The sequence below is a fragment of the Lepidochelys kempii genome, chromosome 7, assembly GCF_965140285.1.
Source record: "Lepidochelys kempii isolate rLepKem1 chromosome 7, rLepKem1.hap1, whole genome shotgun sequence".
NCBI lineage: Eukaryota > Metazoa > Chordata > Testudines > Cheloniidae > Lepidochelys > Lepidochelys kempii.
This window is the reverse complement of record NC_136386.1, coordinates 36,685,172-36,713,137: the sequence shown is the minus strand read 5'-3', so window position 1 is coordinate 36,713,137 and position 27,966 is coordinate 36,685,172. Positions and strand designations below refer to the sequence as shown.

At 40.8% G+C, this 27,966-nt stretch overlaps 1 protein-coding gene and 1 long non-coding RNA gene across 16 annotated transcripts in view; one reads left to right on the top strand and one right to left on the bottom strand.

Moving 5' to 3' along the window:
• The window catches only part of IQSEC1 (IQ motif and Sec7 domain ArfGEF 1), a 723,214-nt gene that overhangs the window by 231,899 nt on the left and 463,349 nt on the right, over nucleotides 1-27,966 (bottom strand). For 12 of the 15 annotated variants that reach the window (XM_073352194.2, XM_073352208.2, XM_073352210.2 and 9 more), the window contains one exon: nucleotides 26,649-26,693. The exons of 1 other annotated variant lie outside the window; for it this stretch is intronic. In XM_073352194.2, the coding sequence (XP_073208295.1) occupies nucleotides 26,649-26,693 (45 nt within the window). Of the gene's footprint in view, nucleotides 1-1,465; nucleotides 1,673-16,232; nucleotides 16,253-26,648; nucleotides 26,694-27,966 lie in introns of those variants that run through there. 2 more of the 15 variants (XM_073352212.2, XM_073352204.2) reach the window with 2 other exon arrangements.
• LOC144930725 (uncharacterized) overlaps nucleotides 1-27,966 on the top strand; it is a 131,559-nt gene that overhangs the window by 75,750 nt on the left and 27,843 nt on the right. The window contains exon 2 of the long non-coding RNA XR_013636050.1: nucleotides 852-1,003. This is a non-coding gene — a long non-coding RNA (uncharacterized LOC144930725). The remainder of the gene's footprint in view (nucleotides 1-851; nucleotides 1,004-27,966) is intronic.

The window sequence follows — 27,966 nt, the reverse complement described above, 5'->3', positions numbered from 1 at the left end:
AGAGTAGCAGCCGTGTTAGTCTGTATCCGCAAAAAGAAAAGGAGTACTTGTGGCACCTTAGCGACTAACAAATTTATTTGAGCATAAGCGTTCGTGAGCTACAGCTCACTCCATTGGATACATGCAGCTGTAGCTCACGAAAGCTTATGCTCAAATAAATTTGTTACTGTCTAAGGTGCCACAAGTACTCCTTTTCAGAGATCTTTGAAACCCTTCTGGTAATTTTTAATAGTTTCTGCATTATTAAGAGCATATGCTTGTATTTTTCTTGTACATTTTGCACAGCACTTTCCTTGAGCACTTCTAATGTTATTTAGGTCAGGGCGAATGTTTGTGCTACGAAGAGTGCAGCTCTTGTACTTAAGCACAAACCAGGTTCATTTCAGACAGCCCCTATCCCAGTGCCTTCAGTCCTGACCCAGATGATCTTTAAGAATGATTTTGTCTCCTTTGAATCCTCTATTAAGGAGAGTTTTGCCAATCAAATCCAGTTTCTATAACTGTTGTGGATCAGGGGACTTGCTATCTGAAGTCAGGGTCCTCAAGGTAAAGAGGCTTCTGAGCCCCTTTTTAGTTGTTGTGAAAGTTCATATAGGAATTCAGGCTCTAGACTGTTTCTTTGGCACTGTGAATAATTACACAGCGTGAAATGTAGAAATTATTTAGATTATGCGATTCCTTGAGGGAGGTTGGCACCACAAAACACACCATTCAAAACATACAACCCTGCTGCATAAAGAAATTACAGCATAGAAGGAGTAAAGTGACTAGCTGTGTTTAAATATATATATATTAACCACTGTGAGAACACACAATCACCGAGTGTCTCACTTTAATGGTTTCATTCCCAGAAAAACTCTGCTGGAATCTACAGCAACTGAGTTTGGCAAGGGCCATGTAGAATGCCAGATATGAACCACTCAAAGAATGTGAACAGCGATGCACAGCACCCACAGCCTGTCATTGGATTGAAACAAGCTGCCTTTTCACATAATACGCACAGGTAAGATTCAGCTTGTTATACAATAGCGTTGCCTATTTACATCTTAACTTTTTCCTTTTCTGAAGCAAACACTGTTTATGGAATGCAAAGTGCACATGCAGTAATTGTGAGTCAAGAGAACAAAATAAAAACAGGAAACTGGCAAATACGTATAAAACAAGATTTCGTTCATATTCCAACATTCAACGGCATGTGGAATGGGCTGCTAGATGGAAATATTCCCAAGATACCAAAAGCAGGGAAATGCCACTTTCCTTTCCAGATTTATTATTGTAACTCTGCACTATAAATTCAAATTTTGGTGGGGGGGAACAGAGGAATCAAACCTAATAATAATCTCACATAGCTCGTAGATAACTATATAGGGTAAAATAATACAGCTATTGGAAGAGATCAGTTTGTAACACATGCAACTTAAAGAGACTGATCATGGACTGAAGTTTTAAAGAGATCTTACTGTACCTGATTGTCCTGACAGAAATGCAGTACTTCCACATCAGATTCCAAATTGCACTGCCATCTCCCTTCATGACGTGCTTTGAAGTGTTTGTGAAATCAGAGAGATTCCAAAGAACGTAAGGAACAAATAAGTTCAGCAGACATAAGACAAAGTTAGTCCAAGGTTCATGCAGCAGCCAGGCACTGAATCATCATCTCTAAATGATTCCTCCGACTTCCACTCACTTAAACAAACTTACTTGCAGAGGGAAGCCAGCTTTCTCATCTGAGGTCTCAAGTTACTTCCTTCATGATGTACAATAATTGTGGTTTTATATCACTCGCAAACCAGAGAACATTATTAAAGGCTGTTTGGAGAGTAACAGGCCATTGTCCCAAATTGTCAAGTAAGAAAAACCTATGTAGCACCCTAGGAAAAATTAGTGTAGTTTATTCCACTCTAAAAAGCAGCCTGACTACAGGGCCATGAATACCATTTACTAGACCGGCAAGTGCTTACCAAATACACCCTAAATCATATGGTTGAGACTGTATAAACTCCCAACTGTCTGCAAAATTTCTTACTTGTCTAAATGTAATAAACTTTTTTAGTGCCAAAAGAAGTAATGAGTCATTTTCCAAAGCCGTACATGAACACACACAGGAAACATGAACTTTCAATAGAGACTATAGCAACTATGAGACTTAGCTTGTAAGTTAAATTTTCAAAACTGAAATGGTAATGTCTGAATAAAAGGGAAAAAAACAATTCTTTGTGCACATGAGATTCTCTTATTGTGCTGTGAACTCTTGAACTGGAAAAGGCCAATTTAAATTTATTTTGCATGGCTACCGACACCACTCCAAAATTCTAAACACAGCAGCTCCAACCGAAGGGCTGACCTACAATTCCTGATATAGCAACAAAATGAAATATTTCCACTGATATCTTTTTAATGTCAAGCTTACAGGTTTTTCTCACAGTATTCTAATAATACAGTATGGCTCAGTAGATAGACTACTGGACTGGGACTCAGATGACATAGGTTCTCTTTCTGGCTCTGCTCGTGGCCTTGGGTAAGTTAATTCACTTCCCTCTGTCTCTAGATTAGGGCTCAGAAGTTCCTGTCTCCTAGCTTCATGCTCAGCCCAACCAAATCACACTATCCCTCCACTTAGAGGTCAAGAATAAAATGCTTTGGATCCTTCCGGATGAAAGACATTAAACAAACATTTATGTTATTATAAAAGAGAGAAAGAACTAAGTTCAGGCTGCTTTTTTCTTGGAACGAACATGCTTTTCTGCTCCAATCCTTGTTTTTGTTTCTTGCTGCATAAAGCATTATAGATATCCAGTCAAAATGCACAAAATTGGTCTAATAACTCTCACAGGTTATGTCAAATATCCTGAATTCTATCCTGTTTCACTGTCCCTTAACAATTATTCTGGGACCAAGTTAGTAATTTCTCACAAAAAAAAAAAAAATTAAAACTAGGCATGTTACCAGCAGCTTTGACACAGAATGGACTTATTTACTACAGAAAACTCTTGGAGAGCCGCTATTAACATAACCATTTAAAACAATCTTTCTGCACTGGAAGGACACGATACAACTTCATCACACAGACCAACTGGATCCAGTTCATCTTCTTAATTTACAAACTTGATACATGTCATGCCTACAAGATGGAATTGTTCTTTTGCATCTGGAATAGCTCATTTAACAAATATATTTTATACACTGCACAAGATAGATACCTATCCCTTTTTCTATTGGGGGTATTGTACAGCTTGGGGGAATTCTTAGCTGTCTACGTCTGTTGGTATCTCTTTGAGCATCTACTTGTTCTGTTTTTGTATCTCTATAATTTACATGTTCAGAAAGACACAAAATTAGGCTACAATCTCCTCTTGGATCTAAACTGCCATATTGTAACATCTTTACATAAGTTGACCTGGTCACATCAATGGAACTGTGAAAGTAGAGGGAGCAGAAGATCTAGATGCTGCAGTGAGAAGTGCATTAGAAATACTATTTACAAAGCCAAATTTAGAAAGATACCAGATTGAGATCCATCATGAGAAGAGGGTTTTTTTTTCCATTGAGTTGTCTTAAATGTTGCCAGCTTTTCATTGTGCAGATAATTCTGTTCCAGCTGATGCCATAAAGTGTAACATATCACTACTTCATCTCATATTAACATAAATAAAACTTAGATGTTAACTCCTGTCATGTCCGCACTTTGCTAGTATAGTTTACACCACAGAAGGGAAGGACTACGGTCTCAGGGACTGGTACTCAGGACATCTGGGTTCCATTCACAGCTGTGTCACTAACTCTCAATGAGGTCTTAGGCAAATGCACTTTGCAGGGAGTGGAATTCTCATTGCCCTCAACCTGCCAACACCCACATTTGGACTCAGTGTGTGACAAAGATATCAAATGAGGGATACACACACACATACACATACGCAGGAAAGTTAGAATGCTGTCGGATTTATTCTTCTGGGGACAATAACTCTTTCTACAGTTTCATAATTTATTTATTTTTTATTTCTGATGTAAATAATTTTCTACAATAGATTTCAGAGGCCACTAAATCTGCGTGGAATGTAGGTAACTTTGGGAGTACATGGGGGATGTCCCTCTAAATGAGGAACATTTCAGAGGTATGCTTAATACCTGCTGGCATCTGCTTGGCAAGGCTTCACTGAAGGGGGGCAGCACACTGCCACGTTCAATCATTGCCCCAGCAACAACAGTCAATCAGTGCAACTGATCCCCCAACAGCTGTTGCAGATTACCAATGCACAACCATCTCTGTACACAAGTTATTCTCTTATTGTGAACTGGTAATTAACAAAACCTGTGGCTGATTTGCCCCCCACCCGTCACTCCCCACCAGTACCCGGCCCAGGCAAGCTAATGATCCAACCAGTGGACCAAATTCGGTGATGAATCCTGGTCACCTGCCACCTGAGGTACATTGTGCATACCCTAAGAAGAACATGTGTTTGCCTTGTTACTTCGTAGTCTGCTCCTTGGTAAATTGTACCCTTGCTATAGGGTCAAGAGACAAAAAGGACAACAAAGAGAGCATGTGCTCACTACAACTGAGTAAGTCCCTGTCTGGCTATAGAAAGAAAGAAGCTCTTTAAGGAGCTGCAGTCAAAGTTAGCGTGATGAGGAGGGAAGGGGAACTTACCAGAACAAAGCCAGGGAGGAAAGGGAAATGGTCGGACCAAGTCTGAGGAAAAACTGGATCAACATGTGCCTGAGCAGAGGTGTATTTATACCCAGTGTACCTTGGTAGGAATTCTCTCTCCACATCTCAGGCCAGCAACACCCACCCACAGGGTCAGAGTAGAATGGGTTTCTATGATCGGCTGTGGGCGCTGTACTAGTCATCTTGCTCCTTTTAGGCTGGAAGGAATTTTTCCTGCACTGTCACATTGATCAGGTGGGGTGGGTTTCCCCACAGCTGGTCAGGGACCCAGTAGAGACAGGGATAGTGGTTAGGTCAATAATGCTGCAACTCAGTAGGCAACAGGTTTGGCAGATATCCTGTGCAAGTATTTGTTGCAGAAGGGATATGGTTCAAGAATAAACAGGAGATGGATGAGGGTTTGTGGGGAGAAATTAAGGAAAGGGGGTTGGAGCTGTAATATCTGGTAGAGCAGAGGTGACAACCTCCCCACTTTTTCCCAGCCCCTCTTAACCCTCATACAAGGGGATGCTGGTCTGGTACCAACAACAGGTTGCCAGAACCAGGATGGGACACAGGAGGGCTGATGGCAGCCCTCCCAAATAAGTATAAATGATTAAGGAAATAATGATGACCTACCTGCATGGTACAATTTATTGTTGGTTGTTCCAACATAAGTTAAGTGAATAAAGTTGTGTCCTAATAAAGCCGCATTCATTGTGTCTAATCTTTCTCTCGGCTGAGACAATGGACTGATTAGCTAAACTGTGCATTTTCCTTTGGTCTTTATTCTCACTTATTTTTAAAATCTCATTCGGGGAGAGAGGGGAAAGATTTTGGAAGCAGTGACACAGCTAGTGCCTTTTGTCTTGGCTATTTAGTTTCCTTGACTTTAGTTCCCCCTGATTTTCGTGAGCCTGAAACACAATGGAGAAGAGCATATCAAATTATTTAATTTTTTTTTGAAGACTTACTCTTTCACCAGATGACACCAGTCAGGATGTGCCAGAGCACAGAACGGTCCCCCCGGCACCACATCTATCTTAGGGACATTAGACATGTATTTTCCATTTCATACATCAATCATAATCTACTGTAACAACTGCAATAAGTGACGATCTTCTTGCACACATTGAGCAAACCAATACAGCAAATTGGGGTGATGGTGGGCTGGAGATGAGGGTTGTGCTTAGAAAACTGTTGTCTGGGAAAGTCTATTGCTCTTCCATGGGTACTTCTGCCCCTAGAAACCAAGGACCTGATCCTGAGAGATGCTAAGGACCAGCAACTCTAGGCTCATGTGCATCAGTCCCCTCATGTGACCCTTGGGAACAGAGCTGGTCAGGATTTTTTGATGAAACAGTTTTTTGTCAGATGATGCCGATTCAGCACCCCCAACGCCTTTTCCAGCAAAAGAGGCAGTTTCGATAAAACTTTTGTTGGGAAGGTTTCTCAGGTGCAGAGTGGAATTTCTGAGAGAGACATCCCACACCCACCCTGTACATCCGAGGAGAGTGCCTTGAAGAACCAGGCTATTGGCTATTCTGGGGTGGGCCCTATTGGAGTTGTTCCCCTTTATATAAATAATTATTCATTGGAGCAGGACTCCCACATACTAGTTAAGTGACCTAACTATGAGGCAAGAGAGTCAGTCTCTCTCCAGCCCCGGGAACATTTAATTATTCATACATCGGGAAACAACTCCAACTGGAGAGATTAAGAAAGGGACACACAGACTGACTCGATAATCCAGCGGCTAGGTCACTGACCTGGGATGTGGGAGACCTGGATTCAAGTTCCTACTCTGAATCAGGCACAGCAAGGATCCGAACCTTGTTCTTCCAGGTCTCCTGCATCTCAGGTAAGTATCATAACGGCTGTTAATATATCTAATAATACTTTGTGGTACCTACACCAGCAGACTACATCAGAATTTAGACTTCCGCCAGCCTATTCCTGACTGCCACTGGCTTTCTGTGTCAAGTGGTCAGGTCATTTTTCCTCTTTCTAGCTCAGGTTCCTCTTGTATCAAATAGAGATACCACCACCCATCTTGGTGAAGTACTTTCATATCTTTGCATTAATTAGGGATTTCTTCCTAAAAACTAAGATAAAATGTTCTTCCACCATTCTCAGACTCACTCTAAAAGCAAAGATCATACATACTTTTCCTTAATAAAAATAATATCCATTCTGTGGACAAAGCTCTCTAAATATGTATTACTGGGAGGAAGGCCCTGAACCCCAGCCTGCCTCTTAAATCCTTACTTAGTCTTTCTCACTGAATGTGTGTCTGACATGTAAGTGCCCTTGAAACAATATCATAACGAGTGGGGTGAGGAATACATTTTCAAAGGGAGCGGCTATTTGGGAACTATCTGAGATATACAAAGGCCACAGAATTTTATTCACATTTTACATTAGCTCGTATTTCTTACATCAGAATGAAATTCTGTTTCAGATAAAAAACAGTTAAACAGACATACATTATTTATAAGCATTTTAAAATGCCAGAGCCACCGTTCTAACAGATATTGTAGGCGGTTTACTACTTTTATGTGATATTAACAGGAAGGTAACACATAAGTCAGAGGATCAAGTTCTGTTTTCTTCCACCCCCGTGAGAATCATCCGTATTCTACATAAAAGCTAACTCGATAGGCAGAGGGTTCTGCCAGTACAGTCAAGGAGATAGCCTGACAGTGTCATCCCCGTCATGTAAGTCACTCTGAAGTGCTTCACTGGTGAAACAATCATCCAGGACATCTTACCGGATTTGCTTTTTTGATGAAGTCATGTGCTCTGCACATATGCCTCACTTTACACAGTACGTATTTTAAACTAAAGTAATCTTGTTAGTTAAACAGTACTGCTGCTCTTTTGTTATAATGAGTTAGGAAAAGCACATTCAAAAGGGGTACAGATTTACTGTGCCCAACAAGTTTATTTGTTTTTAAATATTTTCTTCTAGCAAGAAATGATCAAGCAACAGGATTTTGAAAGCAATTTCATGATGAAGTTGACAGATGATATTTGTAGGGCCCTCAGTTGAGAGGCGTGGGTAAGTGTTGAAGCTAGCAACTATCTCATATATTTCTGGATGTCAGGGCAGTTCTAGGCCTATTTTTAGCTAGGTAAGTGACTGCTTAAAGGGAATGTTTCTACCAATTAAGGATGGACAGAAGCCTTTCAAATGGAAGGGTTTAAAATTTTAGATCAAAAAGCACTCTGGCTATTTAGGCAATTTACAATATATTTACAATATATTTAGATCTTTCATTTGTAATAAGCCATCATTTTTAGTATGTTCTATTTAAACTCATTCTTCTGTCCTTTCTACCTTGTATTTTTTTCTCATTTACTCTTTGCTCTATATTCCTTTCCTTCTCTGATTTTACCCTTATAGGCACATTCTAGACAACAGAAAAGGAGAGTTTGCAGAACATTTAACGTATTATTTTAAAATAATCTTTCTGATACATTTGGCCTGGGTTTTCTTTGCTCTTTCTAACAGGGATGGCTAAACACTAAGAACTGGTCAAAATCCCAGTTCTATTATGGATTCAAACCAAAGTGATTTTAAGGTTCAGAAAGGTTTGGCTAAGGGGCATCCCACCTCATTCTCCAACAATCTAGTTGATAAATCAGTCAACATGTGCTGTTTACACCTAGCCCCTCTAGCACTCTTCCACCTGCAACTTCTGACAGTCTCTTTCTATTCATGTTTGTTTTCTCCCCAGTTTGTATGTTTACCCCTCCTTCCCTACAAGTGCCTCTGCTTGGAAGGCTATCAGAGGGAATCCAGAAGGACTCCAAGTCCTTCTGTTGGGCCAACAGCCAAATGCACGGTTAAAATTTGACAGCGCTAGGGCCTGTCCATCAATTACATCAATGAGTGTGGTAGACACCAGATACTGAAAGAAGAATCTGGCAGGCAACTCTGGGGGCATAACTGATGGGCAAATGGTTTGAACTGCACAGCTGTATGGGGTCCAGGATAGACACTGGAGTTCTACAAGGTTCTGAGATAAACCCTTCAAAGCTGTCTGTGTTGAAGGAGTTTACAGAGAAGCTGAAAGGAGAGGCAATTGGGAGAGACATAGGACAGTCTTTTCCCATTCTTGGTAGAGAGGAAGGGGGATGATGGACATTTTGGAAGGAGGACTTGTTGGTTGGCCTGTTGGATATCACAGAGAGGCAGAGAAATAAAACAGCAGGAGTGAGGTGGAGAAGAAATATATGAATAAGAATTCAGAGTTCTGGTTGTTTACCTCAAATTAGATTTATCATCAGTTTACTTTATTACAAATAGGGAGGATGAACTGCACAATAATGAATCACTTTTATACTATGGGTTTCATCCAAGAGTCCCAAAGTCCTTCAAAATGTTAAACCGCATGACAGCCCATGTTTTCTCCCTTTACTAAGGATGGGGAAGCTGAGGCATGACGAGGTTAAAGGACTTCCCCAAGGTGACAAAATAACATAGCCAGGACTAGTACCAGGAAGTTCCGACTTCCCCCAGAAGTCTTTGTGCCGCACAGGAAGTAGTAGAGTGCCGTTGTGGATTCAGGGTGTTACAGCAACTCAGCTGTTATTCTGCAGTGTCGCTGCTCTCCTTGTGATAGGTTAACAGAAGGGAAGTAACTCAAGGGTAGATCACTCGAGTTAACTCTGTAGTTTAGGTGAAGTCCCAGTCTCCTGCTCTCACCAACGTACATATACCTACCATCTTCCCTCATGAGATATTCTCCAAAAGACACACAGACGTGACCAAGAGAACAACAAGAACAAACAGTTGTTATATATGATTCCTTCTACACTTATAAAATATCCAAGGTTATGTAGACAATTACTTATTTCAGGGTTCTCACTGTTACCTGCGTATTACAGTCAATTTTATTATCACTCCAGGTCCCCCCCCTTTTTTTTAAAAGCCCAAAGGACAGTTACATCATTTTCATACTCAAAGAATCTTAAGCATAAAGCCGCAGAGTGGAAAGACACTACATGAAAACTGGTTAGTAGTGCAAGGATGCTAGTAAAACCTTAGATCATTTTAAAATAGTATTTTGCTATTTAAGACACTTATTTTTGGTGGGTTTCACCCTATCATTTTCTATATTGAAATGAGAAGAGTTCTGCAACATGTGCTGTATGCACTGTAATAACCCCATGAAGGGATGGTAGATTTTATGGGGCAGAAGAGAGATTTCATACTCTCAGCTGTTCTCTACTTCACAGCAAATTTGCCAAACATTAACCTCCCTAGAGAGCTGCACTGAGGCGTTATGACTCAGCCTTGTTCTGGATGAAGTCACTGTCAAACTGTTTGTTCCTAGTAACATATATAGTGAACTCTAGATACAAGTTCAAGACAAAATTTCAGTTATTTTTCCACCATCTTTGCCATTGGTTTACTCAGGATAGACAGCAATCTTAAGGAGAGTAACTCCTTATTTAAGAGAACAGAAAGATAATAATCCAATTGACACTAATCTCTAAAAGCAAGGGAAAGTCTTGTGGACTATGAAGTGTGTGTGTGTGCATACATACACACACTAGGGTTGCCAGGTGTCCAGTTTTCAACCGGAACACCCAGTTGAAAAAGGACCCTGGTGGCTCCAGTCAGCACTGTTGACCAGGCTGTTAAAAGTCTGGTAGGCAGCGCAGCAGGACTAAAGCAGGTTCCCTACCTGCTGTGGCTTCGCACGGCTCCTGGAAGCAGCAGCATGTTTCCTGCTCCATCTCTTATGCGTAGGGGCAGCCAGGGGGCTCTGCACACTGCCCCCACCCCAAGCACCAACTCTGCAGCTCCCATTGGCCAGGAACTGCAGCCAATGGGAGCTGTGGTGGTGGCGTCTGTGGATGGGGCAGTGCGCAGAGTTGCCTGGCCACACCTCCATGTAGGAGCCACAGGAGGGACATGCCGCTGCTTACGGGAGCTGCTTGAGGTAAGTGCCACCTGGAGCCTGCACCCCTGATCCCCCTCCTGCCCTCCAAACGATCCCAGCCTGGAGCATCCTTCCGCACTCCAAACCCCTTATCCCCAGCCCCACCCAAGCCCACACCCCCAGCCGGAGCCCTCACCCCCCACCCTAACCCCCTGCCCCAGACCTGATCCCCCTCCCACCCTCTAAACACCTCAGTCCCAGCCTGGAGCACCCTCCAACACCACAAAACCCTCATCCCCAGCCCCACTCCAGAGTCTGCACCCCCAGCCAGAGCCCTCACCCCCTCCCACTGCCTCAGCCTGAAGCCCTCTCCCGCACCCTGAACTCCTCATTTCTGGCCTCACTCTGAAGCCCACGGCCCCAGCAGGAGCCCTCACCCCCTCTCACACCCCAACGTCCTGAGCTAGCCCGGTGAAAATGAGGGAGGGAGGGAGGGTGGGGAGAGCGAGCGACAGAGGGAGAGGGGAATGGAGTGAGCGGGGTCTCAGAGAAGGGGTGGGGCCTTGGAGGAGGCGCAGGGCAAAGTTGTTTGGTTTTGTGTGACTCTGTGTCACACACAGGTGACCAGAGTATTCTCTCTCTCTCTCCACAGCAATTGTGACTGTATTTTGTCTTCTTAGAGTAGTTTATGGTTAGTGTTCCCTGGATGGACCTTTTGATATTGCAGATAACTACTCTAGATACCGTTTTCCCCTTTACCTTACCACTTTCTTTTATAATAAGAATAAATTCGAAAACTTCATTCCATTTGTAATTGTGTAATAGCAACTGCTTACTTTCTGTTAAACAAAAATCAGTTAATACAACTTTCATAGTTCCTTATTGTTTGTGTAATAGCCAAGTTATCTTGCATATCTCTGGCAACTTAACATTGTCCTAGAAATATTAATAACAGTACCTAGGTACAGCCAATAAGTACCAGGGCTCCATAACAACCAATGAAGCATGTTTTTAAACAAAGAATAAAACTGCAGGACAATAACAATCTAGAGCATCTATGCCTTTCTTACAAACTGCGTCTAAACTAAGGCTAGTGATTTCTCTAATGGCCTCAACTGCTACAAGTACTAGACAACAGAGTTGGATAGGGTGAATGTTTTTATGGTAAGTTACATGCTGCCTGTAATTAAGGCCTGATTCAGGAGAGCATCTTTATTTAGGACAACCACTGAAACACCTTAATGGAATTTAAGCACATACTTACATGTGAACACTTCTTCAGGGCTGACCTGAACACAGATGAACTTAAGCATGTGCTTAAGTCTTTCCTGAATCATGGCCTGAAAGAATGTTGTTATAATTCCTAGTTGGAAACATAATTCTAGTTAATCCCTGATTTCTGAACCTGTGGAAGGCCTAAAAGATGTCTCTCTCACCTACCATACAATCCCATATTCATCCACTGGGATGTCTCGAAAGTGAAGCTTGTTAAAAAAGCTCTTGGCTGTTCTGTAACAGGGATTTATGCTTGTTTAAGAAGAAGTAGGCTCAGATATTGTCCATGCAATGGTATTTTTCAGTTCCTTGTTAAATAATTTCACTGTTTAAAAAAATAAACTACAGCGTCAAGCAACTGGACTGGAGTACAGTACATTAAAAGAAGTAAAAAGAAAAGGAGTACCTGTGGCACCTTAGAGACTAACCAATTTATTTGAGCATGAGCTTTCGTGAGTGAGTTTTCAATGAAGTGAGCTGTACCTCATGAAAGCTCATGCTCAAATAAATTGGTTAGTCTCTAAGGTGCCACAAGTACTCCTTTTCTTTTTGCGAATACAGACTAACACGGCTGTTACTCTGAAACCTGTCATTAAAAGAAGTGTGGCTAGTTGATTTTTTATATCTAATTGTCTGGTACTGAGGAGAACTGAGCCTGAATAAAGGTTACAGACCCCACTTTTCTCATAGCCAGTGACAGATTTTCTCACCTTATGCTTTATCTTTAATACAGTGCTAATGGTAACATTTCTCACTTGGGCTATTACACGCCACCTGGTAGATGCACATTATGATGCACCAGAAGAGTGGCTGAACTAAAAGGAATCTTCACTTTCACACTCTACACCTGAAGTAAAGTCACGTGGGTCTGCAATTCATCATTGTAATCATCTGATTAAATAGGACACATTCATCCTCAAATACCCATAAAAAAATCAGGAGTGATTTGTTCATTTTGGGCTATAATCCATCATGGAAGGATATTTACTATGCCTGTGCCCTTTAAATTCAAAGAGTGTTGAAATCTCGCCAATACAACTAAGGGCTATGGCATTGATCATAAATTAGCCAGTATTTTGTCATCAAGAAGAGAGACAGGAAATTTGAGTTTTACAGAAACGATCATCAGTTAATGGATTAAGTATTGTTCATAAACTTGCTGTGTACAGCAAGCCACTTACTGTGACTCAGACAAAAGCAGTTTATTAGGGCAGGAACACAAAATTACTTGAGGCATCCCTGTCATTACTCAACAGGGAATCATTTTAACTGTTTCTTTTAAATGGAAGACTAAATGTTTTATGCCATGAAAGACACTATGGGTGAAATCCTGGCCTCACTGATGTTAATGGCAAAACTCCTTTGATGTCAACAAAGCCAGGATTTCAGTCAATACTGTATCTTTGGGCAGATGTAAACTAAAAGGGCATCTCTCCACCCACAATGTGATTGATTTAACATACTGTGCCCCTCTGGATATACTGTGCCAAATAAAAAGGATACAAAGAGACTAAGGGCCCAAGTATGCCAGATGAGTGAAATACACCCATCAAAGGGTCAACACGAAGCTTATGCGTTAACTAAGGCCCACATAAACCCACAAATAGGGCTTAAGTGGTGCACCGACCCTGTGCTGGGCCTCTGCACACAGACAGCTTTCACTCTGGGGGAATTGTACCAACAGCTCCATGAGCACAAACGCTCACAGAAGTGAATCTCAAGTCTGCAGTTGAAATACTGGCCAGGGCATTTTCATGAGCACTCATACCAGAAACTTGATTATTTTCATCTCTGTGCTGCGCACAGGCATACACCCAACACCATAGTAGCCTTACAGTATTACATGTGACCCCCTCATCTTGTAACTGACCCTTCATGGAGTCCCTTTGAGGTCAGTGAGATTCCACCTAGGTGGAAGAGTTAGTGCTAGCAAATCCTGTTGCAATACCAGGCCAAATAAGAATACTCATCCAGTCAGGAAACAGAGACAATACAGTTATGACGTTACTGACCAATAGCAACGAAGTAACACAGCTGGTTACTGAACGTGGAAGAGTAGGCCAGAGTGCTATTAATGTTGCTTAATCATTTTGAATAATGCATAAATGTGAGCAGAAAAATCACACTCTGCTGAGACACGCCACAAACAGAAAAAGAAGACGTTACACTACTTGCTGCAAACCGCTTGCTCAGCTATACTTATGAAAGCGAGATGTGGGTGCCGAGCAGCGTGGCTAAGGGACAAGAGGGACAACGTGCTCTGCAGTACTCTCAAGTGTTGCTGTGAAAAACGTCTTCTGCCAAGGGCACTCCAGTTGCATGGTGGACCAGGCTGAGGATTTGAACCCGCCTCCCCACGATGCCTCACTGTGTTCTCCTAGGACCACAGATGGTCACTGGGCATGTTAGCCAGGCCCCACACCTAGAGCTCAAGGGAGCACCACCTGTAAGGTCTGTATCCTGTCAAGTCCCTGCCAAGGTTCCTTGAAGTACCCTCTCGCTCCCTCTCCCTTCCCCACAGCCATCAGCACAACATAGACCAGGTGAGAAATAATGCTCCTGCCAAAAGCTCATGTGCTGAGCACTATGTAAGGCAAGTGTTAATCAAGTTTCCATTTTGGGTTACTTAATTTAAATTACAGATATATTCCTTTTTTATAGCCAGCATTTGGCTCTATTCCAAGAACATTTTAAGCTAATTTAAAATCACTAATGAAGAAAAATTTAAAGTGAAAGTGAGGCATATATTTTTAATCAGTACTTCGCATTTTGTCACTCTGTTTTAGTGAGAAATTAAGGTTTTGTTGTTGGCTTTGTTTTTAACCTCTTTTATTTCTACAAAGTGTAAGAAAGTTGTCAGTTTTCCGTGATTTTTTGCCATCGCTCTCCCGTTGGATCTTTCTGGCCATATCTGCCTGGGTGGACCCCTGTGTCCACTTCCGTAGATGCAATTACAGAATCAGGACCTGAGTTCACACTGGTTTTGGTGACAAACAAATGAATAGTCTTGATGGAAATGAACATAGTAGCCCCATGGCTACTGTTCAGGCCATCTACCGAGAGAAATAAGGCAGCTATGGGGTAGGCAGTTTGTAACACACCTGAGAATTAGCCAGGCACACAAAACATAAAGCTATAGTTGAGATGTATTTGACTATCCACCTCAAAAGAATCTGGCAGTATCTCTATCACATTATGTAGTTTATTAGCATAAAAGGAAGACATCACAATAGGCTGGGGGGAAAGTATTAGGTCAAGTTGTCCCATGCAGGAGAATATAACACGTCCTATTTCATTTGTAGGGACATTAAATCTCCTGAAGCATATGACTAACTTTGGAATCTTTCTACTTAAAACAAAGCTCATGAAAAAACAAACAACAAAAACAGGAGTATAAACAGATCTCCTTCAGGCAAACAGTCACAGCTGAGGATCCTATTGGACAGAATACTGAATTGTGGGATGGGGGGGAGACCTAATTCCTTGAAAATGATCAGAATAGTTCCCTTCTTCACTGCATGATAAATTCAGCTGCAATTAGCATTTAGTACAAAGCACTTTCTGTGGGCTGATAATAGAAGCTGGCAATACAAAGTGTACAGAAGAAAGACAGAATGCTATTTTAAAGAATCACACCAAATTTGTTAACCATCAAATGAACACCATTTTGGGTTGATTGTGGATCTCCAAAAAGAAAGTTCAGCTGCATAGAGTTTTCCCCATTTAATAAACATATCCCAAAGAGTGAGCAATCCGAAGTTTAGATAAAAAACCGCATCAGGGTAAGTTCAGTGTACGCATTAAATGGAATTGCTTATTTTGCTCTTCCATGAATAGGCAAGCTCAACGCATCTGACACCCTTCCCTATTCTTTATGATCACTATTCACTATCAATCATTTAAGCTTTCTGTCAGACCTGCCTGGGAGAAGTGCCATTGCTTTGAATGACTGTGATGTGCATTGATTCTGTTATCAGAAAAGAAACATGAAATGTAGTATTATCAAATATTCCTGCAAGAAAAAGTCTTATCATCATTACATAAAATTCCATTACATCCCAATCTCCTCATGCTATTTAGGGTTCCTAAACTAAACAGCAGCAGCTACTATACCTGAGAATAAAATAACCAGGTAGCACTCAAATTCACGCATTACTTTTGAGTTAATCTGATTTACAGCAAATGTTAACAACAAACACTATCACCTTCTGCATTTGCAGGCACAAAAGGGGTGTCAGCTAATGAAATAATAAGCAGCTTTACAGTATTTGCCACAAGTTCCCATTAATTGCCGCACCACTCCCTTTTTCTCCTGCCTTTCAAGAGTTGAACAGAAGAGGCAAGTAAATGCACTGGTGGCACGATGTGCAGCCATCCAGTTCTGAAAAAGCATTTCAAAGTTAATGTTTTCTTACCTTTTATAGAAACCATGAAGAGGCTGGAGACATAAAAACTGCCAGTAATCCAAGCAGAAGGCCTTCAACTTCAGCATTTTCAAATAGTTCTACTGCAGCAACTGTAGCCTGCAGCTCGTTGGCTATTTTTTTAAACACACAGTACTTTTTAAATTTTGATTTGACTGACTCAAATCCAATTTCCCCCCGCCTTATTGCTGCAGCATAAGTGTTTCTAATTGCTACCCGTGTACGGAGCGACCCATCCACATGGCACAGCACCTGCACTGTTACACTACTTTAATACAAAGAGACAGTAGCACAAAGGCTAGAAATTCATTTACTGCGCTCTTTGAGCCTGATTTCAGTCTATCTTTCCAAATGTCTCCAAACACAATCAATGTAGCTGTTATTACACAGAAATCCAACTTCTCCTTTTTGCTATTTTAGGCCATTCTGAAAGCTCTTTGGACAAACAATTAGTATATATTCCAGTTAGGATTCTTGATGGCCCCCCTGGAAAGCATCCTTGAAGCTCACAGCCCTTAGGAAAATGCAAGCAATTATCCCAATCAATCTGAGAACAACTGCCCTATAATCACAGTAGTGTTAACATCCCATCCTATGGAAACTCCTCAGTTTTCTAGCAGCATACAACTGTTTTAGTCAGCTCCTCTGGTGTGAATCACATCTGTTCCATTGTCTGCCAGCACCTATGAAAAATGTGGGTTTCCTTATGACAGGGGAAAAAATGACAAGCAAAAGTGTGGACCCTCCCCACTCACAAAATAAATTATGCTTATCTTATTCCCAATACACTTAGCCAGTTAGGTCTGTGTGAAGAAAAACTAATCATCTGAACCACATGGTGCACAGTGGGGCAAGCTCCCAGCTATAAAAGCCAGCAAGATAAAGCCTCGCTGAGATAGGCTGATTCCAGTTGCTAGGGCAACAGAAACACATTGATAAAATCTAAAATGGAACCTTGATGACAGCTTTTCATTGGCTTGCAGGGAAATGTCTCTGTAACAAGCAATGCTCAGGCACTCATAGCAACCTCATCAGCTGAGAGTGAATTTGGGGCTGGACTAATGAGCTGAAATGCAAAATAACAGCTAGTTGTCATTTAGTTACAGTGGAAATCCAAACCCATTTTTATTCTGAAGGGAGCACAGAAGCAATTAACAGTGAGCTGCTTTAAGAAAATAAATGTCAAAATTAGTGGCATTTTCTATTAAAATCCCTTGGCTAGAACAGGCATGACAAAAGCAGCTTTCCTTTTCTGCCTTTTTAGAACATCAAACCATTTGGACTCTTATCTTTTAAGAGACACTATGGGGCCCAATTCTGTCACCGTTTTTCACTTTGAGTAGTAGCTTACTCTGCAAGCAGTTCCACTGATTTCAATGGAAAAAGACATCATTCGGTGGAAGCAAGGATGGCACAATTGTGCCATATATTTTTTGGGGAAGGGATAGCCAAGTACAATATCTGTAGCAAATGATAGACATTACCAGCAAAAACAAATGCCTTGTTGGAAAGCCAGAGTGTAATCTTGTTTTTTGCATTCAAACTGCTGTGACTTTTACTCTTCTACTAGCTGTGATTTTGGCAGTGGAAATAGGTATATGCAGACTTCTCATTTTGTAGAGTTGTTTGAAAATACATCAATAAGGAGAATCTAGGATACATTTTTCAAAAGTAACAAAGTGACTTAGGAGCCTACATCACACTGAAGTCAAGAAGACTTAGGATCCTAAGTGCCTAAGTCACTTTTGAAAAATATGACCTGTAGCAGTTTAATTTGTCATTGTTGTAAAATGGTTTGATGCTCTAAAATGAAGGTTCTTCTGCTTGTGGCATATCTAATTCCCCAAGTGCCTGGATAATAAACTATATTTAGGGATTCTGTGTTTTGGTTTCTGGTATTACTCAGTCACACTCTCTCTGTTTGCTTACGTTCGTGCTTTCCAGCTTCTAGAAAATTGCTTCATATAGATTTATTTGAAATGTGACTGCATGTATTTCAGTAAGCAATTGTTTTATTAACAATAAAACAAACACAAACATCAAAAATATGTCTTGATACATTTTTCAGAGTAACAGCCGTGTTAGTCTGTCTTCACAGAGCTCACGAAAGCTCATGCTCAAATAAATTGGTTAGTTTCTAAGGTGCCACAAGTACTCCTTTTCTTTTTGCGATGTCTTGATACAGGTATCTATAAAACAGTTTCATGCTGTTGTTTGCATCCTATGTTTCCACACAAATAAATGCACAACCCAGAAATTGGCTGCAGAAAGCATGAAGAAATATGTTGTAATAACTGGGACCTAGAAGACCTACTCCAGTTGTGAGCCTAACTGTGGGAAGATGGATGGAAGTTTATAAAATGGCTCAATTACCTGTAATAACAAAGGGTGCTGGGAAAAGATTATGGAAGTCCAACTTAGACTGTTAGAGAAGTTTGTATAAATTAATAAAAGTGAAAAACAGAAAGACTGAATTAGTCTAAACAAAGGGCTTTACTGATATAATTCCAGGCCTGTGTTGAGACCATACCTGGCAAACAAAGAAAGTGTGGGTGGATGTTAACGGACTAAACTTTGTACGTCAGAAGTTAGGCCTGATTGGTGAACAAGTAGTGGTAGGATGGACTAGTCCATCCGTCACCCCCTTTCTGGGACTCTTAAAAAGAGACTTTTGGGGGTGAGGACATGTGAACCAACTGGGGAATTCTTGGAGGAGCAGGAGGGCTGTTAGGACTCCATCCTGCTTTGCCCCAGGGACTTTTCCCTCTCCCCTGGGGCTCCAAAGATTGCCACAATCAATCATCGGGAAGTCCAGACTTTGGCACACTAGTGGGAATAGCTGGTCATCACCACTGCATCAGCGGAGACTCCAGTCAGGGACACATGAGATCCTGCTTGTCTCCCCTTACCTTGTGTGTTCCTTTCTGTCCCACTATTTTTCCTCCTATCCCCCCTCATTCAGCTTGTCATAAAATCTGATCCTGTGGTCAACTGTACCAATGGCTCCAGCACAGGGAGAGGAAACAGTACAACCAGCTCTAGCCAGTTCTGTCCAGAATAAGAGACACCGGTAAAGGAGAGGGACCAGATGATATCTCAGACCCCTGACCAGGAGAAGAGCCAGAGTCCAGTGCACTGCTGTTGCAGCTGACCTGCCAACCCTCAGCCTCCATCTGACCTGGCCCTGGAATCCTGAGAACGTCAGCAAAAGTCATATTTCCTCCACTTTTACTATCCTGTCTCTTTCTCCCCCTCATGTCTGTCTGTTGGTCTGTTAAAAACAGGAAGAGTTACCATCCTTCACATCTCAGAACTGAGCAACAACACAAACCCTTTCCTTCCCATCAAGAAGGGTTGCCCAAGTAAGCAGGGGAGACTAATGGATGTCCTCTCTTAAAAAGGGACTTTGACAGGTTTGGTTAAGATTGTTTTGCGTAATCATTCAATTTCAATTTTGAACTGCATTGTAACTCTTCTTCTTTTATGTAACTTAGTTAATAAATTTCTAAACTCTATGCATGGGTTGCTTAGTGGGTTTGCCAGGAAACTAACAAACCAAGGTCTCTATATACCAAACCCTAACCTTGTTTAAAACAGTTTAAGGCTGGACACACTTACAGAGTCATGTTAACACCTTTGACTCTTTGGGTCTTTTATTCCATCTAAATTAATAGAGCAAACCACAAACCTGTGTATAACTTGCAGGAGTCAGTATGAACAGGATGCACGTCTCTTTTAAAGGAACCTTATCATTTTCTCCCCCCGCAGTGTTTATCTCTTATTAGTTGTTTCCCACTGACAGTGAGGTTGGTACTGTAGAAATGATCTCAGAGAGAGTACAGCTGGAGTTGTTTTACTGGTTACCTTTGAAAAGCAGACCCCTATAACAATCCTACATAATATGAAAGCCAAATCTTGTGGTCCTTACTCAAACGATGCTCCCCCTGACTTTATTAATCTGGCTATTTTCAAGCAAGGAAATTACGCAGACATGTTAGAGGAAAATTAAACTTATATTATTTTTTTCCATTCCAGCTTTTGAATTTGAATTAACAAGAACAGCTCCCACATTACATGATAGTTTTACATGAGTACAGGCTGAATTTCAGCACCACTGGGTTTGATACCTAATGGTAATAAGCAAACTCTCCCCTCTGTTTCACTGGTGCTACTTCACTGACTACATCTGAGTTAGATCACTGCAAGGAGTGGGGGTGTTAAGGAGAGGGGAATTTGGCCTTCTGTTGCTAACAGAAACAGAAACTAGAAGAAATTATAAATTTTGTCCAGCTAAAGATAAAATAAATGAAGCAGGGAAAACTATTAAAATTTACTTTTAGTTTTTCCGAAAACTGTAATATTTAGTCTTTTGCTTGAAAAGCTCATAAAACCCACCAAACTCACCCCACAATTTAAACAAAAATTATTCACCTGGATCACAAGAAAAGAGGGTAATATCTGCCAGACTATTGAGCCAGTAGGACACCATCAAAACATTTGCTCCTGAAATGACACAGCTTTCAGAAAACACTTCTTTTTCCTGCTCACACTGTATGGCAATTTCTTTCTCTGCTAGTGATAACCTTTCCAGAAGAAATTACTGTGTTTCTCCCCTTAATTACATATTTTTAAATCCCCAACTTTCAGTGAGTAAAAGCTACTTGTCTATGAATTTTCTGACAGAAACTAATACTGATTATCCTGTACTGCATGCACGGAAAATGCTAATTAGAACTTTTGTAAAGCAAAACCACTATGTTCTCCACACGCTCTTCATCTTTTCCCCTGGAAAACAAGTAATGAAAAACATTAAGCTTCCTCTCACGCTCAGCCTAGATATAAAACTGGTTCTTTGAAAGAGGCATTTTACTGCTACTTTCTTTGTCTTAGAATTCATAGGCCTAATGAAAATTCGTGTAGCAATTTTTGGATGTGGTGCAGCTTCAGCATTGTAACCCTAAGAGAGCACTGTGCAGCATCTCCATATTCATTTATACTTTCAGTGTGTGGAGGCAGGTCTGGCAGCAGTGTGCTGAGTGCTTTAACCGGCCCTTCTAAAGTGGCCATTAAAAAGACTGGCAAAGTTGAAAACATACAGTACAAAATCCTCCTTTAGCGATGGTTGTCTTGACAATCTATGGAGTAGTGAGGCTGCACTCAAACATACTACTAGTGAGAGAGATTGCGCTATAAAATAAATACAGCATGAACTTAGAGCTAGCTACACTTGCTTGCATGACAATAGGACAGCCTTGAAAATTGTCATGAAAATTAAGCAATCACTGAACCACACTTTACATGAAAAATGTATGTTACAAATTCGACTGTTTATTTAGGCATCTGAGCGTCTTAAAGCTTAATGATACTTTACTGGCCCAGTAGAATTACCCACTCACCTAGGCAAGTGGGCAAATTCAATTTTGCAAGCCTGCAATAGGAGATCTCTAATTTGCTTAAACCTTGCAGAATTCCAAGAAGCAATATCTACCCTGAATCGCCATTAGCTGTGATTAGCCATTAGAATGCCATTAGCCCTGGTTTAATGTTATGGGGCCAAAGTGTGGCTTGGGAGTAAGAAGGGGCCGTTATAGCATTCACTTTGTTTCACAACCTGTGTGCATCAGCCTTGGATGAGATTGTGGGTGGGGAAACATGGACGACATTCTATGTGGCAGTCTGGGTGTATGCTTTTGGGCTGCTGGCTGTGGAAGGTCCTATGTGGCTACAAAGGTCCTGTGATGATGACTTACAGGCCTAAAGCCACCACAGCTCGAGCCTCAGAGTACACACAGAATTGCTCCTTGAACAAAGTGTGTAAGGATGGATGTTTTTGTGGTTAAGGCACTGGAAGGGGATTCTAGAGGACAGGTTTCTATTCCTGGTTCTGCCAGACTTCTGGAGTGACTGGTGGAAAGTCACTGAAATCTCTCAGAGCCTCACTTCCCCACTGGCATAATGGAATGTAAAAGATAAAGAATATTTCCCTATCTCATGGGATGTTCAGAGGATAATGTCATTGACGTTTGTGAGGTGCCCAAACACTGCAGTGATGTGCACCATAGACAAATGTATAGATTAATGAAGAAACCTCAAATTTTCCTTTGTGTTCAGCATTTCAACAGTACATTGACTCTTGGAATGCTCTAATACCCCAAAACAGATTTCTTTTGTTTTAAACAATTCTGACGTAGGGTATGTGATCCCACAGACACATAATTTAGGTTGACATTATCCTTCATCTTCATTTATTAGGGCTCTGAGGCATCAAATCATTCTGAGCTGAAATAGCAGGAAATTCATTGTGATGGTTTTTGCTCCTGAATATCTTCTCTGTACCCCTATTCTTTAAACTACAAACCACTGGCAGATTGCTTATGATAAAAGGAAACCCTGAGGTCAGTCACAAAATCAAGGCTTGAATGTTTTAATTTTGGAAAGTTTGGCATTATTTCTGGGTAAGACCAGAATTCAGGGTCTGAACTGATCAATAAGTTCAGGGTCTAATGCTAAGACTCAGTTATTAGGAAACCATACCACATCAGATACTGGGTGGAAGACGGCAGGGCCCGCTTCAAAATGTCTGGGTGCATAGGTCAGTTGTTCTGATGCAATATATAGCAGAGGACAACTTATGCAAAATATAATACTTACTGCGAGACAGCATAACAACTTGCATGAAGGCCCCTTCATAATGAACGTGAGCAGAATTATAATGGTAGTAGTGATATTTTAATTATTATGGACCCAAATCTAATCTCAGGTACTGTCATGTAAATCTAGACTAATGTAGTCAAAGGAATTAATCCAATGTAGTCACAGGACGCCCTTTGGTATGGAATTTGTATAAGACTAAAACAAAAAATCTAATCAAATGAAGAGTCTGGATCTATGATATTCTGGTGCAACTGAGCTCAGCCCCTGCCCCCTGGTGTTCTATACCAGATACATACAAAATGGAAATGGTACTAGATGTTCTCACAAATGCATGATGCCTGGCATGCAGAGCTAGTCACATCTTCTTGGAAGGCAGATCTGTTATGTTAGTGGTGGGACAAAAGACACCAGGAAGGTATAGCACATGGACATGCAGACAGCACAGCATCCCTGGAAGAATATTGTGTGTCTGTTGGGAAATTCAGTGAGTTAAAAGAAATCATGTACCAAGTGGTGCAAGTAGATTTTAACTCTTACCAGTATGGTACCGACCCCCTGCCCCTCCTTACAAAATATGTTCCGTGACTAGAGCCCTGCACGGATACAAATTTATACCCGTGAATGCGGATATCCCAGATAGAAATCGGTATCCACCGAACTGCAGGGCTCTCCCGGGAACTGCAGCGGTGGAAGGAGCAGCATGTGGGGCCGCCACTCGCAGGAGCCAGTGCCCCACGCTGGCAGCTCCTCTGTTGTGGCTGTATCACGCCTAGCCCTGCCCCCAGCCCTTCAACGCAGCTGCATCTCCTGTCTGGGGTCTGTACCGCCCCACTGGAGGACAGGGTTGGGGGCAGGGCTGGGGGCAGTACAGCTGTGCCAGAGAAGCTGCCAGCACGGGGTGCTGGCTTCTGGGAGCGGCAGCCCCACGTTCTGCTCCTTTCACCGCTGCGGTTCCCAGGAGAGCCCTGCGGTTCAGCGGATAACAATTTCTATCCGCAGATATATGCAGGTATAAATTTGTATCCACGCAGGTTTCTACAATTCATTCTTGAAAATGTGTCTGGTATGGTGTACCGGCACTAAATGTCTTAATGGTACAGTGCACCTGTCCATACCGGCTCACTTGCACCACTGCATGTACCTTATTTTATGGTCTACCAGTGGTAGATTTGTTTGAGCAAACTGATGAGATGTTGTCCACACCATGTTCAATAACAGAAATCTTTCTTTTGCTTCATCCCATTTTGTGACCAAAGAGCTTTAAGAATCAGCCTCATGGATTATTGTATTAGCACTCCTAAATCAGGCCCTGACCTTATTAATATACACTAGATTTTGCAAGTTATTTCTCCAGTATCATTTAGCCCTTATATAAAACAGCTACCTTAGAGAAACTCCTATTAGATGTGAAACTAACATATCTTTTCCTGATTGCTTTGTTCACTTGGAGCTCTGGAACTGCATTTACTAGTAGTTCAAAAGCAGCAATTAAAAAAAAACACATTGTCATCTTGAAAAAATTATGTGCCCTTGCCTTAGCTTTGAAAAAAAAAATACAAGAAAACAGTGCACTATCTCCATTTGTTTCCCCTCACTTACACCATGAAATGGAGGGGTACATTTACTGGAAAGATGTGGATATATCCATCATTCACCATGCCCTATGTGCTACCAAATTTTGTTTTGGAGGCAGAGGAGAGGGGAGGATTGCAAAACCTTAGTGACCTTGGTTTGGTTTTGTGAGATCGAAACCTGGCCTTGGTCTTAATTTGTAAGGTTTTGTATAACTCTCCATCTGCATACATGTTCTTTGCAAAGCATACCTGGAATCACTGACAGTTTTGAGACAATAAGACAAATATTCTCATGAAAATCTGTTTACAATAGTTCAGTGAGTGGCTTTATACAGAGTTTGGGTAAAGGGAGACGAGCAGAAAAGGGAAAAGCCCTAAGATCTCCAATCATAACTGTTGCCTTTTTATAGTATCTGGTGATAAAGATACTATAATAGTGCCAGTTGTTATAAGACTATTGACTGGAAATACAAGGACGTAAATCAGGGAATGCACACCAGACAGCATCTCTCTGTTAGCAGGTTCAACAAAATAACACTGGGAATTGAGAGTGTAAGTCAAGAAAAACAATGCAAAAAGAATAATATGTTAGCAGTGCTTATTATTTGATTCACGTAATATGAACTTACTATCTTTCATACTCCCACTGGGTAAAGATAATGGACATACTGAATATTAATCATGAGGTCTAGTTTTAAAAAAGGATTTGGGGAAACAGTTTTATAAAACAATTATATAAAAATGTCAATTTATTTGTCTCCCCTGTGCATTTCTAAATGGACCCCAAACTAAAGGACAGATATTTTATTAAGAGTGTTATTGACACTGTTCATAAAGAATTCCTCATTCCTTTTTCAGCTGTTAGATTTTTTTCTCCCTTTCTTCCTTCATTTACTACTCCCTAAATTCTCCTTGTTGTCATCTGCCCAGGGGAAGTAATCCCAAAAGACACAAATTATTGCATTAAACCTGCCCCTTGCACAAAGATTTACTTAATCCAGAACAATGCCTGCTGCAATGATTGTTTCTGGTAACTCGCTCCCAGTGAATGCCACATCACACACCAGCCACATGATGCCCTGAGATAAAATGAGGTTGCAGAGCAATAGGGAAAAGGCAAAACCAGAAACTGTATCTGAGTGATGATACAGACTGGGAAACTGTGTGCAAGCCAATCCATGACTATTTGAATGGCACTGGAGTTAGGGCTGAGTATCACCCAGTGCTCTTATGCCAGCAATGAGGAGAGTGAGGGGACAGTGATGTTTTAGAAAGATTTTACTGTATTTTTTAGGAACCCTGACTCATTTGATCACTTTACTTACAATAATTCACATGCTTTGAAAACAACAGGAGCTTAAATAGCCATGGGGCCCTTTAGTTTGAGTTATTTCAAACAGAATGGACAGCTTTCAATTACTTTCTGGTTCAAATCAGGTTAGGCACAGCAAAACACATGTCCTCTCGCAGACCAACCCAAAAGGCAGGCTTTCTTGAAAACAATCACCAGCTTTTTCTTTTAAGAGAAAGTGATTCTGCCCCAGATTAACCAAACGAAGCGTGCTTCTTTTTTTGATGCATCCTTTAGCGTGTAACTGTATGACCAGGGAGCACCAGTGCCCCTTTAATATCGAACATTAATGGTGCCAACATTGTTTCCAGATTAAATACAGTGATCAAAGTAAAATGGAAGGTACTGCAAAGATTTATATGAAAGCACCTTCTGATGTGGTCTTCGTGGAATGCTGAGCAAGGGGGAAACCACAGGAATCCAGATGCAACCATCAGCACCACTCATTAAAAAGTGGTATATAACCAGCACAAAAGGCCAAACCTCCCTTCAACATAGGATGGGGTTTTACAGGCATTAGTGTGTTTTTTTCATATGTGCACACACAGACACATGTGCATGCATGCATGGACACAAACAATGTGTGTAAGAATGCACAATGTTTAATGTTGGAAGCTTTCAAGTACCTCATGTTTGTAGGGAGGGGGAAACTATCCTTTATGTTCTCTGATACTACATGTGAGGTTTGGTAAATAATCAAATCATTCCTTTCCCAGCTTTGTATTAGAAATTAAGATTGTATGCTGTGCGCTTAGTGTTTTGAAATAGAACAGATGCTGAGCTTGCTATTTGTGTTCTATATTTAACCTATATATTAATTAACAGTACCTTAGTGGATCAGTTGAGATGCTGCTTCTTGTTTCCAACGAGCTCCTGAGATAGTAACAAAAGAATAAAGGTACAAAATATTAAAACAATTATTTGACAAAGTATTAAAAACATAAAAGTCATCAAAAGTTTAAAAGTATTAGGTTTTTCTTGCCAGGATTATTACTAGTTTTTAATTCACATTTTTATAATGTCAATAACCACGAGCTTTTAAAAAAAATAATTATGAATCTATTTAGAAAAAATAATTGACAGTGATTCTCATGTTTACAATGGTATATGCTGAAGAAATGTTTTAAACATAGTTAGAGAGACAAGGTGGGTGAGGTAATATCTTTATTGGAAGAGTTCTGTGTGAGCTCAAAAGCTTGTCTCTCTCACCAACAGAAGTGGGTCTAATAAAAGATATTACCTCACCCACCTTGTCTTTCTAATATCCTGGGACCAACACAGTTACAACAACACTGCATTAAACATAGTTAGGCATTTTTGTTTTCCTAGGCATATTTGTGGTCAGGTCTCAATGTTTTAAAAACATTGCAAGAGGGCATATGAAATATACAGCAAAAACACTTGAAATTCATACAAATGTACATTTACACAAACTTAAATCTTCTGGCTAACGCTGGATGAAAAAATACCTTTTTGTGGACTTTTCTTCCTGTTTTTGTCAAAATCACTCATGAAAATGTATAGCTTTTTAGGCTAAAAACTGACATGGAAACCAAAACAAATTTTTTGGTGTTTGGAAATCAAAGTGGTTTCAAAAACTGATTTTTTTAAATACCAAATTTTAAAAAAGAACAGAAATAAAATATTTTAACCAAAAACATTTTGGTCTCCAGGTTTTCCTAAGTAAATGAATAAATAGATGAACACATGGAATATATTATCAAAATATATTTTTGTGAATATACTCATTTGCAATGAAAAGCCAGTTTTCTCTGAAAATACTTTTTGATGAAGACATTCCAACCAGCTCTATTTTGGTCTTTTTTCCATCTGTGTTAGAGGTAAAAGAAGAGGAAGCTTTCACACAGCTCCTACTATTGTTTTATGTACTACAGCTGTCAGTATATTTTATTTTACTGAGCATTTCAGAACACTGCCCTCTGTTGTTCAGCCTAGCACTGGAATTGCCAGCAATGAAAATCAGAGCTCATCTAGGCCTCTTTGATATCAGCCGAGCAACTTTGGAATAGAAGGCACTGATATGTACATATGTATAGGCTGGAACTGGGCAAAACCCCTGTCAACTTTAAAAATTACACAAATGAACTGCAGACAATCAAAATGTATGCTCCTCTCAGAACTCCTG